General features: G+C 36.5%; 1 protein-coding gene across 2 annotated transcripts in view; it reads left to right on the forward strand.

The window, feature by feature from the left end:
- The window catches only part of LOC108717885 (mitogen-activated protein kinase kinase kinase 5), a 140,244-nt gene that overhangs the window by 56,732 nt on the left and 70,565 nt on the right, over nt 1-12,947 (forward strand). For both annotated transcript variants that reach the window (XM_018265310.2, XM_041564516.1), the window contains 2 exons: nt 5,896-6,008; nt 9,069-9,228. In XM_018265310.2, the coding sequence (XP_018120799.1) occupies nt 5,896-6,008; nt 9,069-9,228 (273 nt within the window). The remainder of the gene's footprint in view (nt 1-5,895; nt 6,009-9,068; nt 9,229-12,947) is intronic.

Consider the following 12,947-nt stretch of genomic DNA (forward strand, 5'->3'; position numbering starts at 1 on the left):
TGCAGAGCTCCCCAACCACATGTGAGCCACATTCAAATGTAAAAAAAAAGCATGAAAAAGTCCCTGAGGAGGCTAAATGAGGGCTGTGATTGGCTGTTTGGTAAACACTATGTGGACTGGCAGCATACAGGACGCTCTATTTGACAATACACCTAGTTTTTATGCAGTTAATACTTGCCTCCAAGTCTAGAATTCAAAAATAAGCACCTGCTTTGAGGCCACTGAGAGCAACATCCAAGCGGTTTGTGAGCAAAATGTTGTTTGCGAGCCTGGTTTCTCATCACTGCTCTAATGTAACAGAGATGTTGAATTTCATAAGGGAAATTTACTTTATCTCTAATTCTCTTACAGCCTGTTTCATTGTCATTAAATATATACAGAGAATACTCAATTTAGAGATGCAATATCTGATGTTAAACATTCTTGCTTAGCTTTATCACTTAAATTGAATAATTTGAAAAAGAACAAAAACAAGTTACCAATATTTACAAATATAGATCAAAGGATAGTGATAGATTGACCTGAACAGAAATAATTTGTCTTCTAGGTTGATTATATATATTTATATGGTTTTGGGGAAGGTGATAAACACTAATACCTGTGAATGCTTGATCCACAAAAATTCAAACTCCTGTATTGAAATTTTCATACAATAAGCATTCCTTACCAACCAAATAACTCAATTCAAATGGTATATAGGTATTCAAATCACCCAGTAATCTGTGAGTTTCTTTTATATAGTCCTCAGAAGATTCCTTCTTCAGCTTGTCTACAGTATTATGTTATTGTTCCTAAAGCTACAAAAGGCTTCCCTCTCCAATGCCCATGTAGCACTATCTTAAGTGAACAGACTGTGTGAACATTGTGTTCATTATTGTGCAACAAGTGGGGGCGTGATTTTATGTGAGTGATTTTATGTAAAGTGAGCTGTTGTAAGCAAGTTATTTTTATGCTCCCCATATTGGTGACTGTATATATAAGTATATTTTTTTCAGGCCTAAGCTTTCAAAATATAGGCTTTTTATGTAATTTTTTATGTCATTTCACTTCTGTAAAAAGATATAGGCTTCTAATGGGGAATGTAATAAAAGCTGGCTCAATTTGCTCTGGTTTTGGCATGTAGAGGGCCCAAAATTAACATACTCCCATATGCTTTATCACTCCTGTTATTTCAGCTATTGCAAAATCAATGCATTTACTGCATTTAAATTGGGGTAAAGCCACAAAAAGTATGTTTACCCCAGAAATCCTTATATTTTTGGAAGGTCCACATTCTCCAAAATCCAAAATGGGTAACTGTCTTTCTACTTCACACCAACGAGCCTCTAAGCTTTCCTAAGTGTAGCAGTTTTGATAAAATTTCTGAAAATCACCTCAAAGTTTCCACTTTTCAGCATCTTATCTTCCACTTGTCTTTAGCTACCAACATAAAACATTCCAGGGGTCTACTGAATGCCCATTGTGTTTAAATAAGTATGTGGCATGTAGGGGCCCAGAAAAATACCTTTTGCATATAGATTTAACAGCTTACATTTCATCTAATGTTTGCTTTTGTATGGTAAAAGCTGTGGTAAAATGCTGACATTGTGATGAATCTTGGGTAAGAACTTGGGTAAAGATATCTTTCTACACAAATCTACATGGGTAAATATGTCTTTTTACTCCAAACTACACAGAGCTTTAATAAAGATTGTGGGTTTTATGACATTTTTAAAAATGACCTAAAAATGTTGCATTTTTTTGCAAAAGCACTCTAAATATGACTACCAATGATCTACTGAACAATTCGAAAGGGAACCAAAATGACAATGCATAGGCATTTTCTCAGCTACCAATTCAGCTTGCGCTAACAAAGCCCCATGCCTGCATATTATGTGTTGTAAGACCTCCTAACTGTGTAAAGACCCTGAGAACCATATATTTTTTTGGAAAGTATACATTCAGATGAATCAAAAATGGGTAAGACATCTTTTTACGCCAATCTACCAAACAGCAAAGCTATGCTAAAACAGGTAATGAGCAATAGGGAAGGAAGAAAAATGCAATGAAAACCACAAGCAATGGTCAAATCTGCTTCATAGTGTTGCACAGTAGGAAGTGAATGGGCAGCACTGGGGTGTATGTGTGTGTGTGTTTGTGTGTGTGAAAGGAACATTCCAAACAGTAGATATGATCAAACACATGATCAGATCCAGATCATATTGTGTCTGCTGTTTGGAGGTCAGTCCAGTGACAATCGTGTAGAGTTGATAGTGGAATACTTTTACTGGACTGCAAAAAGTCCTGAGGTCAACCAAAGGGAACCCCTATAGGCTGAAAATGGCCTGACAGACTGTTATAATACAAAGAAAAAGGACAAACATAGTATTGCTATCTTTGGTTTTGGAATGAATTGTTGGATAGGTAAGACACTTTTAGCCATGAAGTGAATATTGCTTACTTTAAAAGAGAAGTATCCCGCATACTTTTGGCTTTGTTTACACTTTTGAAAATTCTGCACAATTTCTAGAAAGTGTGAGATATAATGATCCCTGTATTATTAGTTCTGTTATGGAAAAAATGTCATGAATGCAATTTTTCATGTTCAATGGCACATGGCATTTTGACCACTGCTTATTTTTGATCAAAGTTCAACCTCTCCAAATCAACGTCAGTGCACATATACTGTATACACACATTCACACCAACCATTCTATATACACTTACATATATAAACTATACATAACAGTATCTATAATAAGGGGGAATGCAATTTAAAAATCGCAATCGTTATTTAAAATGGCATTTTTGTGAATGTTTAGCGCTGCTCGCAATGCAAAATAATTAGCTGGTGAATGTTACTCTTATGCTCATTATCGCTACGCAAAGGTTAAGGTTTCATTAAATATTTTGTAAAACACTTTGTGATTGTGAAATTTTATTACACTGGCCTTGATCGCAAAAGCCATATGTTCGCAAAGAAGTCTTTGAGGACTGTAATCGGTCAAAAAGAACGCAAACATGGTCACTAATGCTCGCAAACTTTTCTTTGTGCTAATGAAACATATTACATTCCCCAATATATGTAGATTTTTTAGTATCACAAGAGAATTTGATATTATGCTTGTTCAAGAAATATTTGCAACCATTATTAAAGGCATTTATAGAATCTGTCATCACCCGGGAGGAATTCTAAAACGTCACTGCCCACAATGTGACACACCACCTATAGTACGCTGCTTCAAATGAAAGATCTGTTCCTCTAATCTAATGGGGTGACTTCTATGTTTTTTCATTTGTCTATAATGAACTTGTAATGAATAATCATGTTCCCTCAAAAGCATCTTTTTTTCCAGAGAAAACAACCACAACAATGACAGCCCACCTTCATAGTTTAAATTTCCCATCACCTTTATCAGTTAAGTTGCTCATCTCTGCACTCTATCCAGCTCCTTAACATTCTACTTAAAGGGCAAGTCAACCACAAAATGAAAATTTGCAAAAGTCTTGGTTCCCCAGCAAAGACAGGTCTATTAATCAGCTGCCTGGTCTTACATTGTATCAACAGTCTTAGACAGCAGGACAGAGAATAGAAAGGGACAGACAAACACTGCTTTCAATAGCAATACATATACAAATAAATTAAAAACCATAGAAAATTTGTAATGAATTTATATTGCAAAGTTGCTTAGAATAATATCTTCTTTTATTAGGCAAATTTTTATTTTGGGGTTGACTTCTGCATAATTTAGTATCATCAGCAAAAATAGCAATAGTTCTTTACATGCCCACCACCAGATCATTAGGAAACAAGTTGAAAAGCAAGAGCCCAAGGATAGCTCCTCTGAAGTACTCCATGAACAACACTGGCCCAATTTGAAATTGCTTAATTTACCACTGTAATCTTTCTTTCAGTCAATTCTCTATCCAAGTACAAATATTATGTTACAGGTTGATATTCCTTAATTTAACCATTAATCTTTTGCGTGGTACTGTATCAAATGCTTCAGTTATTTCTAACTATCTCACATCCACTGCCATCATAGAGTAGAGGTTCCTGTTCAACTCTTCATAAAAGGCAATTAAATTAATCTGGCAAATTCTGTTACGCATAAAACCATACTGTCACAAACTCATAGTATTGTGATTTGCAATGTAGAGAAATATCTTATTGCTCCTTCCAAAATATTTCCTACTTCTGATGTCAGACTAACAGGCCTATAGTTTCAGGCTGACAATGGGATGCCTTTTTGAATAGTAGAACCACAATAGCAATTTGCCAATCTCTTGGAACCATGCCAGCCCTCAATAAATGCTGAAAAATGCTGAAAAATTAAGTAAAGAGATTTGGAAATCACAGAGCTTAGCATCATTTAGTAAATGGGTGAATTTCATCTGGTTCTGGGCCTTTGTTTACCTTTACATGTTTCTTTAAGGTCCCACCCCTTTTTGCATATTTTTTTTAGTACTTACTTGTACCTGATAAACATTTCAGCATCCCAGCTAACTTTAATGCCTTAAAACACTTTTTTATCGAATGATAAATGTTGTGCTTTGGAATGTCTTTCATTGCTTACAAGGGAAATATACTGACAAGCATATTTATTAAGCAACATTGTAAAGACATTCCAGTTTCCTTCTGTGCCCAGTAAAAAACCTTTCGCAGTTAATATATCCCTTATACTGGCAAAGTCTGGACATTTTAAATTTAGTTTTTTAGTTTCACTCTTACAAAGTTGTTGCTGTAACAAATTTAAAGGAGATCACTATGGTCATAATTCTCTTAATACTCACACACAAATGCTAGAGATGAGTTTGGTGTTAATAGTTATTACCAGGTCCAAGAGAGGACAATTTCTAGTAGGTTATTGAACTACTTGAATTAAAAAGTTTAAATTTATTATATTTACAAACCTGCTAGATATGACTTGGCAACCCTATTACTCCAGTCAATGTCTTGATAATTGAAGTCACCCATAATAACAACTTGACTTAGTTTAGAAGATGCCTCCATTTGAAATAGTAGCCGGGTTTAGTTTTCCTTGCTTTTACAGGGTCGTTTGTAGCATACACAAATGATTGTGCTGGTTTCTATAGTATGCCAATATTTGTTGTCTCTTTCTATGTTTAAACTAATCTGACTTGCTTAAAGTCAAACAAGACTGAAGTTTTTAGCTTTCAGTTTATAGCTATTTTGATAACTGTGATAATTGTTGAATAAGGAATATATTGAATATGGGGTATATACTATTCTTGAATGTATATGCATCAGAAATCTTGTAGTTATTCATATGGGACCCCATCAACACGCAAGCAGAAGCACCCACATTTTTGGCCAAGCCTCTTGTGTGTGCTATGCAAACGATCAACTAAAAGGTCTTTACTAGGACAAAAGGTTTGAACTTATTGTATATATTATTGAAAAGCAGGAGTGTAACTATTATGGAAACAGATCCTGACAATGCTTGGGGCCCAGGAACTATAGGGTGACCTGTAGTTTTGATAAACAGTTGTAATATATGTACATGGAAAGGTCTTGTTGCCAAAGTTTAGGGGCCCAATGATCTTGCTGTAGGGCCCAGTAACTAGTCTTCCACTGCTGGGAAGTTCATGTAGGAGACGCTCATATAATTTAGAAAACATGTTTTAATAAGTAGCTCATATAAATAGTTCTAATTAATGTCCTAATTAACAGTTAATATATATTAGGGGAAAATTGAGTTTGCAGTTTGCCCGTCACATTGATCTGCATTGTCATTGATTGATTCACGAGTTTCAAAAGTTTTATTATGAAAGTAACTTAAGTCTTTCATAGCAGATTTCACTGAGCACTGAACAACAGTATCCCCTATCCCCCCAATGGCTGACCTGGGTATATTTAATTTAAATGTTTAATGTTATGTGTGTTTTCTTTAGGTACAGGAGGGCCTTTGAATCTGAACCAACACTTCACTCTGGAATCAATTGTGCGGTGCTACTTCTAGCTGCTGGTCATCAATTTGAGAATTCTTTTGAACTAAGGAAAATCGGTAATTACAGAAATTAATGAACTTCCTTACCAAAGTATGAAATACATTTTGTTAAAATGTAAGAACATTAACAACACAAAATGTAATTCACAAAAAATCTGTGATATTTGGGTAAATATTTTGCAAAATATGTGAAGCTGAACAATGGTTACATAGTTACATAGTTAAATTGAGTCCATCAAGTTCAATCCCTCCAAATGAAAACCCAGCATCCATACACACACCCCTCCCTACTTTTAATTAAATTCTATATACCCATACCTATACTAACTATAGAGCTTAGTATCACTATAGCCTTTGAAATTATGTCTGTCCAAAAAATCATCCAAGCCATTCTTAAAGGCATTAACTGAATCAGCCATCACAACATCACCCGGCAGTGCATTCCACAACCTCACTGTCCTGACTGTGAAGAACCCCTACGTTGCTTCAAATGAAAGTTCTTTTCTTCTAGTCTAAAGGGGTGGCCTCTGGTATGGTGATCCACTTTATGGGTAAAAAGGTCCCCTGCTATTTGTCTATAATGTCCTCTAATGTACTCGTAAAGTGTAATCATGTCCCCTCGCAAGCGCCTTTTTTCCAGAGAAAACAACCCCAACCTTGACAGTCTACACTCATAAATGAAGTCTTCCATCCCTCTCACCAATTTAGTTGCACGTCTCTGCACTCTCTCCAGCTCATTTATATCCCTCTTAAGGACTGGAGTCCAAGACTGCACTGCATACTCCAGATGAGGCCTTACCAGGGACCTATAAAGAGGTGTCAAAGTAATGACTTATTTGGAGCTACCGCCCTGATTTACATGCGATTCCTTTAGAATTCTTAAATATAGTGGACTTGATTATGCAATTTGCTTTGCATAGATTAAAATCTTCCCAAGTAATAGCACTATTTTTTAATTAATGTTTTAAAATGAAATTTAATAACAGGATTTCATGTTGATGACGATATACCCATTTGGGCTGCAGGCTCTGCTTCCTCTATAGGAATATATGCTGCTGATCATATGACTACCAGTTATCTATTTGGGCTTCTTTATTTGTTGACACCTCCAACCAATCCACGAGAAATAAGAAATATAACCTTTTTTACAAAAAGTTTGTGGGTGGCAGGACAGGAAACATTCTTGTAATAGGGCTTTCCTGGTTGCTGTAGCTAACCTTTTTACTAATGCCTAATTGATTTAGATACAAGTTGGCCACATTATACTTTGCTGAAAATAACCCATTCTATGTCTGCCTAGAAGTTTTGGTTTGCTAGTGAATGCCAGACATTATTTATGTAGAGAGTTTTAATAACTGGGTAAGATAAAATGAATGATAAAGAAAAGGCTTGTGTCTCATGACATCTTAGACAAAAAGAAGTGTTCAATAGTTCTATTTTAAACAGTCAGATGAGAAAGATAGGATTGGTGTAAAATCTGTACAGCCATGATTTGATATTGGCTAGAGGGGATGGTTCTCATAGCGTGAGAGTGCAACTTAAGAATGTCGGAAGCTAAGACAGCAGGGATAGAGTCTAACTATTTCACAGATGGGGTATCCCAATTGGAAAAATCTGGTCTAATAAAAAAAGTCTGGTCTAATAAATTAGTACTGTAAATGTGTGCTGTAGAGTAAAGAAAAGGGTTAAGTTCCATGTGTGGGAAAGGTAATTACATACATTTTGGTCTGTCATCCAGTGTAAAGCACAACAATTTGAGGCTTGCAGGAAGTAAAATATTGATTTTGAAAACAAGGGAATCTTACAAAATTTTCATTAAAGTAAGTGCCTTATTAAGTAGATTGTATTCTGAATCTAAAGTACTATATGTACTGATATTATATATTCATTTGCCAGCATGTCATAAAAGATCTGCCTCAAATTCCCTTACATTTGGAATTGATGCCCCAATTTGGGGAAGTTTAAATATGGTGATGCGTCATGGGGTTACCTTAAATTTCCAGACTTGCATGTGAGATAATAGGGCGGCATTTGAGGCTTGTAAAATAATTTTGGGAATAACATCTTTTTTAAGAGATAAGCTTTGCCAAAAAATGTTGTGTGCTCTTTTCATTTGGCCAAGTCATGCTTGAGATCTAAAATGGTTTGACTAATGTTCAGCCTTTAGGTTTAAGTATATTGTTGAGCTCTTTTAAAGGGGAAGTTTGTCTTCTGATTTGAGTGATTAGAATGTGCTTTTCCTTGGTTCACCCTGGACTGGGAAGAGGGTGATCCTTCCATAGACTGGAAACATTACTCCCCAATCTAGTAAAGTATTGCACTGCCTCCAGTCCAGCATAACTGTTACAGTCAGCTCTCTGCTCCCAGGAACATTAACCATCAGAGTGCCGAATGCAGTAAGCACCAAATGGCTGGGGGCAATTTGGGGGACATTTTTGTTAAGAAAAAATATTACTTTTTTAATAATACTATTCATAGGAACATGTCAGTATTACTATATATAGTGATACGGTTATCCAGAAATGAATTACAGGTAGGACATTTCCCATGGACTTTTTAATCAACTAATTTACATTTTTAAAAATAATTTCCTTTTTCTTTGTATTGATAAAACTGTACCTTGTATCTATTCCCAACAAAATATATATACTGTAAGTATAAATATAATATTATTAATAATCCTTATTGGAGGCAAACCATCCTATTGGGTTTATTTAATATCTAAATGTTTTTAGCAGATTTATAGTATAGTGATCTAAATTACAGTAAGGCCCATTATCCGTGATTTGGTGCAAAATTGTCCATCTTGGTTATCTAGTATTTCCTTTAAAAATTTATTCCACTGCTAATGTGCAATGTTCACATGTTCAGCTCTGTGAAGAAAATATTTGTGTGTTATTGTTAAACCTAAGAACAAGGTCTGCTAGACAGGAATTATAAAACCATTTGTTCTACACACATAGTCAGTTGAATCAGGACAATTTTAAACAGGTTTTAAAACTTAAATGTGCCTGTCTAAGCTAAGCTTATATTTCTTCCAGTGTAATTCAATATTCTTGATTTTCTGTACCTTAAATATGATAAAAACCTTATTTCTGTTCATGTTCTTGCATTTAGGAGTTAAGCTGAGTAGCCTGTTGGGTAAAAAAGGAAACATCGAGAAACTCCAAAGTTATTGGGATGTTGGATTTTATTTGGGGGCATGTATGCTGGCCAATGACTTGGCAAAAGTCATCCAAGCAGCAGAAAAGCTTTTCAAGCTCAAGCCCCCAGCATGGTGAGTTTCTATAAATGTGAATACTGTTTTCTATGGCAAAGGGTTATAGCAAATTAATTGTTTTAATAGCTTCTACTTTTTGACTGCACTCTTTCATTTGAAAATTACAGTCCATGGGATACATTTTCTGTGGTTCTAACACAGAAACACTAAAATATGCATTTTCACTCTGCTTAGTATGTGTGCTAACCAGGCTGTTCATGTGCACACATACAAGGGGCAGAAGGCAGCAGGTTTCCTCGTATTTAGGCTAGTGGTGTATAGAACCTCTGTGCCGGTGTTGACTCATTGCAGCGGATAAAAAACTGACAAGACCCTATTTAAATTGTCCCCTTAACGCAAACGCTAACCCCCCCTTTTCCCAATAAGTTAGTGCAGCTTTTTCTGTTTCTATATATATATATATATATATATATATATATATATATATATATATATATATATATATATATATATATATATATATGTTTATATATATATATGTTTATATATATATATACATTTTTTTATAATTGTTTTTTGCTTGCTTGTTTTGTTTTTCTTTTACATAGCCATGCATTTTTATTTAGATTGAGAGCATGTTTTTTCCCCCTTTGTGTCTACATTTCATCTTAAAGTAGGCTACTATAAGAGCTGTCTTATTCTTCCTATGTAGCTTTGGAACTGAGAACCTTTGGAACCTCAGATGGTCATTGAGACAACTTTATGTATTCTGACTTTATTTTTATTAAAGAGGCAGTTCAGCTTCAAGTTAATTTTTATTATGCTAAAAAATGTCCTCTTCTTAGTTGGTCTTCATTGTTTATGTCTTTTGTTGCATCTTTCCAGATTTTAAATCTGGGTTTTATCTCTACTTTTTAGTGCTTATATTGTAATTTATTCAATCTCCTAGTCATCTTCCAGTCCCTCAGTCAAACCTGCAGAATTTCCAAATTCAACACATTGTCTTTGGGGCAAATTCACGAAAGGGCGAATTTTTGCCAATGAACATTCCACCTCACTTCGCCACTACTCTCACTACGCTAATTCACTAAAATGTGAAGTTGCGTCTCTGCAGCAGAACGCTGGCAAAGTTTCACTAGCGTTAATTCGTTGGCGACCTTTTGCTAGCGTTCAATTCAGAAATCTGAAATGCTAAATTCTTCTACCGTCATACAGTCAATCATTTTAATTGAGTCTACAGTATGTGCAACATTCTTCTGTTTAATCAGACATTTTTATTTGAAAAGAAGAGTTTCTTAACATTTGAAGCTAACAGCATTTGTCCTAATTTATAATGGCTGTTCACAGGATTGTATACTAAAAAGGGTGTAAAAGACTTGTTGTAATATTTTGTATTTTTAAGATGATCTCTTCTGATTTGTGTATTTGTCAATACATTCTAGCCTTACACATTTCATACTCCAATGCAGGCACTAATTAGTAGACTTTATAAACAATTTCGTATTGACTATCAATAGATGTAATCATAGGCGAATTTTAATTAAGGCTTGGGAAGGCTAAGCCTTCCCAAACCTTTGTCCATTGTAAATGTAGCCTACCTTGTCTGAAATATTGTGCTGGAGAAGGTTCTAACTAAAAATCAAAAGCAATTAATGTAGCACGGGCACTGGCAAAGTTCCGTGGGAAGGGTGTGATAGAGAAGTGATGAGTAAGACAGTAACAATCAAGCCTGATATCCACCTTGCTGTCTCAGGAGTTGTTCCTTGGTTCCTTGGCTCAGAATCTATTGCTCTTCCCTGCCCTGCTTCCAAGAACAATTGCCTGGCTAGCAGGGGGAGGGGCTACACGGATCAAATCTACAGTGCAGGGAAACTGAAGCTCAGAGCAGCAGAAGGTGTGGAATATAACCTATTAATAATAATCATCCTGCTATTCATGCATTAAATGTGGCTGCATTTCTTCATATATGATTTTATTGTATATGGGAGCTAAAGGATTTGTTTGCGGATTTCTAGAATACCAAATACTAATACAGACACAAGTCTAAGGTTGAGACAGAGTCTTTTGTGGCTGTAAGAGTTAATCTTGCTTGGAACAGAGTGTGGGGAGGCAGGAATATGAATTCTACTGGGATTTATGGGGGAATGTTTTAGTTGGAGGGGTTGTTTTGGGGGCTTAAAAAGTTTTGGAAATGCAGCAAATGAAGTGTGCTGAAGGGTTGTGAGGGCTGGGCCTGCTGGTCCCTGTGGGACAGAAAAAAACATACTGGGAGCTGAGTGTAAGGTAGCTGTGAGTATTGAATTAATCTAATATTAAAGGGCACCTGTTGGGAAATAATATTATAGCCCAAGGTACGGGCTAAGAGAGCCCACACTCCAGTTGAGGGTAACTTTCGTTTTTTTAAATTCCCCCCGCACCAGCGCAAGGCCACCAGCACCGGGAGGGAGCTCCTCGTACGAGCAGCAGGGCTGCCATTAGAAATCACGGAGCCCCATACAACAAAAATTTTCGGGGCCCCTGGGCCCTGCCCACACTGACACCCAAGCCAGATCCTGCCTAAAGATCACACAGACATCAGCGCTAAAAAAGTAACCCCCCCCCCACACACAATAAAAAGCAATTGATGGTCAGGGCCCCCTTATAATTAAAAAAAAAAAACATTGGTGTCAGGGCCCCCCTTACAAGTTAAAAAAAATTGGGGCCCCAACAAATATTTTTTAAAAAAAATTGGCGCCAGGGCCCCCCTTACAAGTTAAAAAAAATTATGGCCCCAAAGAATATCTTTTAAAAAAAACATTGGTGCTAGGGCCCCCCTTACAAGTTAAAAAAATTGGAGCCCGAAATTTTTTTTTAAAAAAAAAACATCGGTGGCAGGGGCATATAGAATATTAAAATAATACATTGGTGGCAAGGGGATTAAAAAAAAACCACACAAATTGTTCAGTAGAATTGAACTTGTGGCTTCAGGACTTCAACTTCGCCTGCTTTCGTGACTTCGGGTCTTTTCACTTCAATTTCGGCTGTTTTCACGACTTCGGGTCTTTTCGCCGCTTCAGGAGTTCGGCTTTGGCTGTTTTCGTGGCTTCGGTTCCTTCGACTGTTTGGCTTTTCCGCATTTCGTCTGTTCGGGAAAATGGCCGCATGGCTTTGGCACTCTCAAGGGGGGGCCTAGTGTCCCGGGCATGAAGGGGGGTCCGGCAGTGCTTCAGTTTTGAAAGAGCCGGTCCCCCTTCATGCCCGGGACACTTGTTCCCCCTGTCCTCCCCTGATGGCGGCCCTGACGATCGGGCCATGTTGGGGCACACGCATGTGCATAATGAGCGAACTTACTCATTATGCATGTGACTCTTTATGTGCACGCTCTATGTATGACATGGTCGCTTACACTGTGAGCTCCCTCCCTTGCAGGTGTTCAATCGCTGGCAGGGAGCAATTTTTTTAAAAAAAAAAAAAAATAGTAACCCCCAACCGGAGTGCAGGCTCTATTAGCCCGCCCCTTTGGTTGGGGATAATATTTTTGCCCAACAGGTGCCCTTTAAGTGCTCAAACAGAGGGAAAGCTATGAGACTGAATGAAGATGAAAAAGTATATTTTGTATTATAAAAATGTATTTTATATCACCTTGCCGTGCTACAAAGTGCATCTTTCTTTTAAAAGGGTTTAAAAAATGTTGAACTTTTAAAGTTAACACCATTTATGCGTGACCCAAATTCATAAAATAATTAAGTCTATTGTTGACTTATTGCATATAGATACTTCAATATTTTCTAGCCGCC

The sequence above is a fragment of the Xenopus laevis genome, chromosome 5S (genome assembly GCF_017654675.1).
Source record: "Xenopus laevis strain J_2021 chromosome 5S, Xenopus_laevis_v10.1, whole genome shotgun sequence".
NCBI classification, from domain to species: Eukaryota; Metazoa; Chordata; class Amphibia; order Anura; family Pipidae; genus Xenopus; species Xenopus laevis.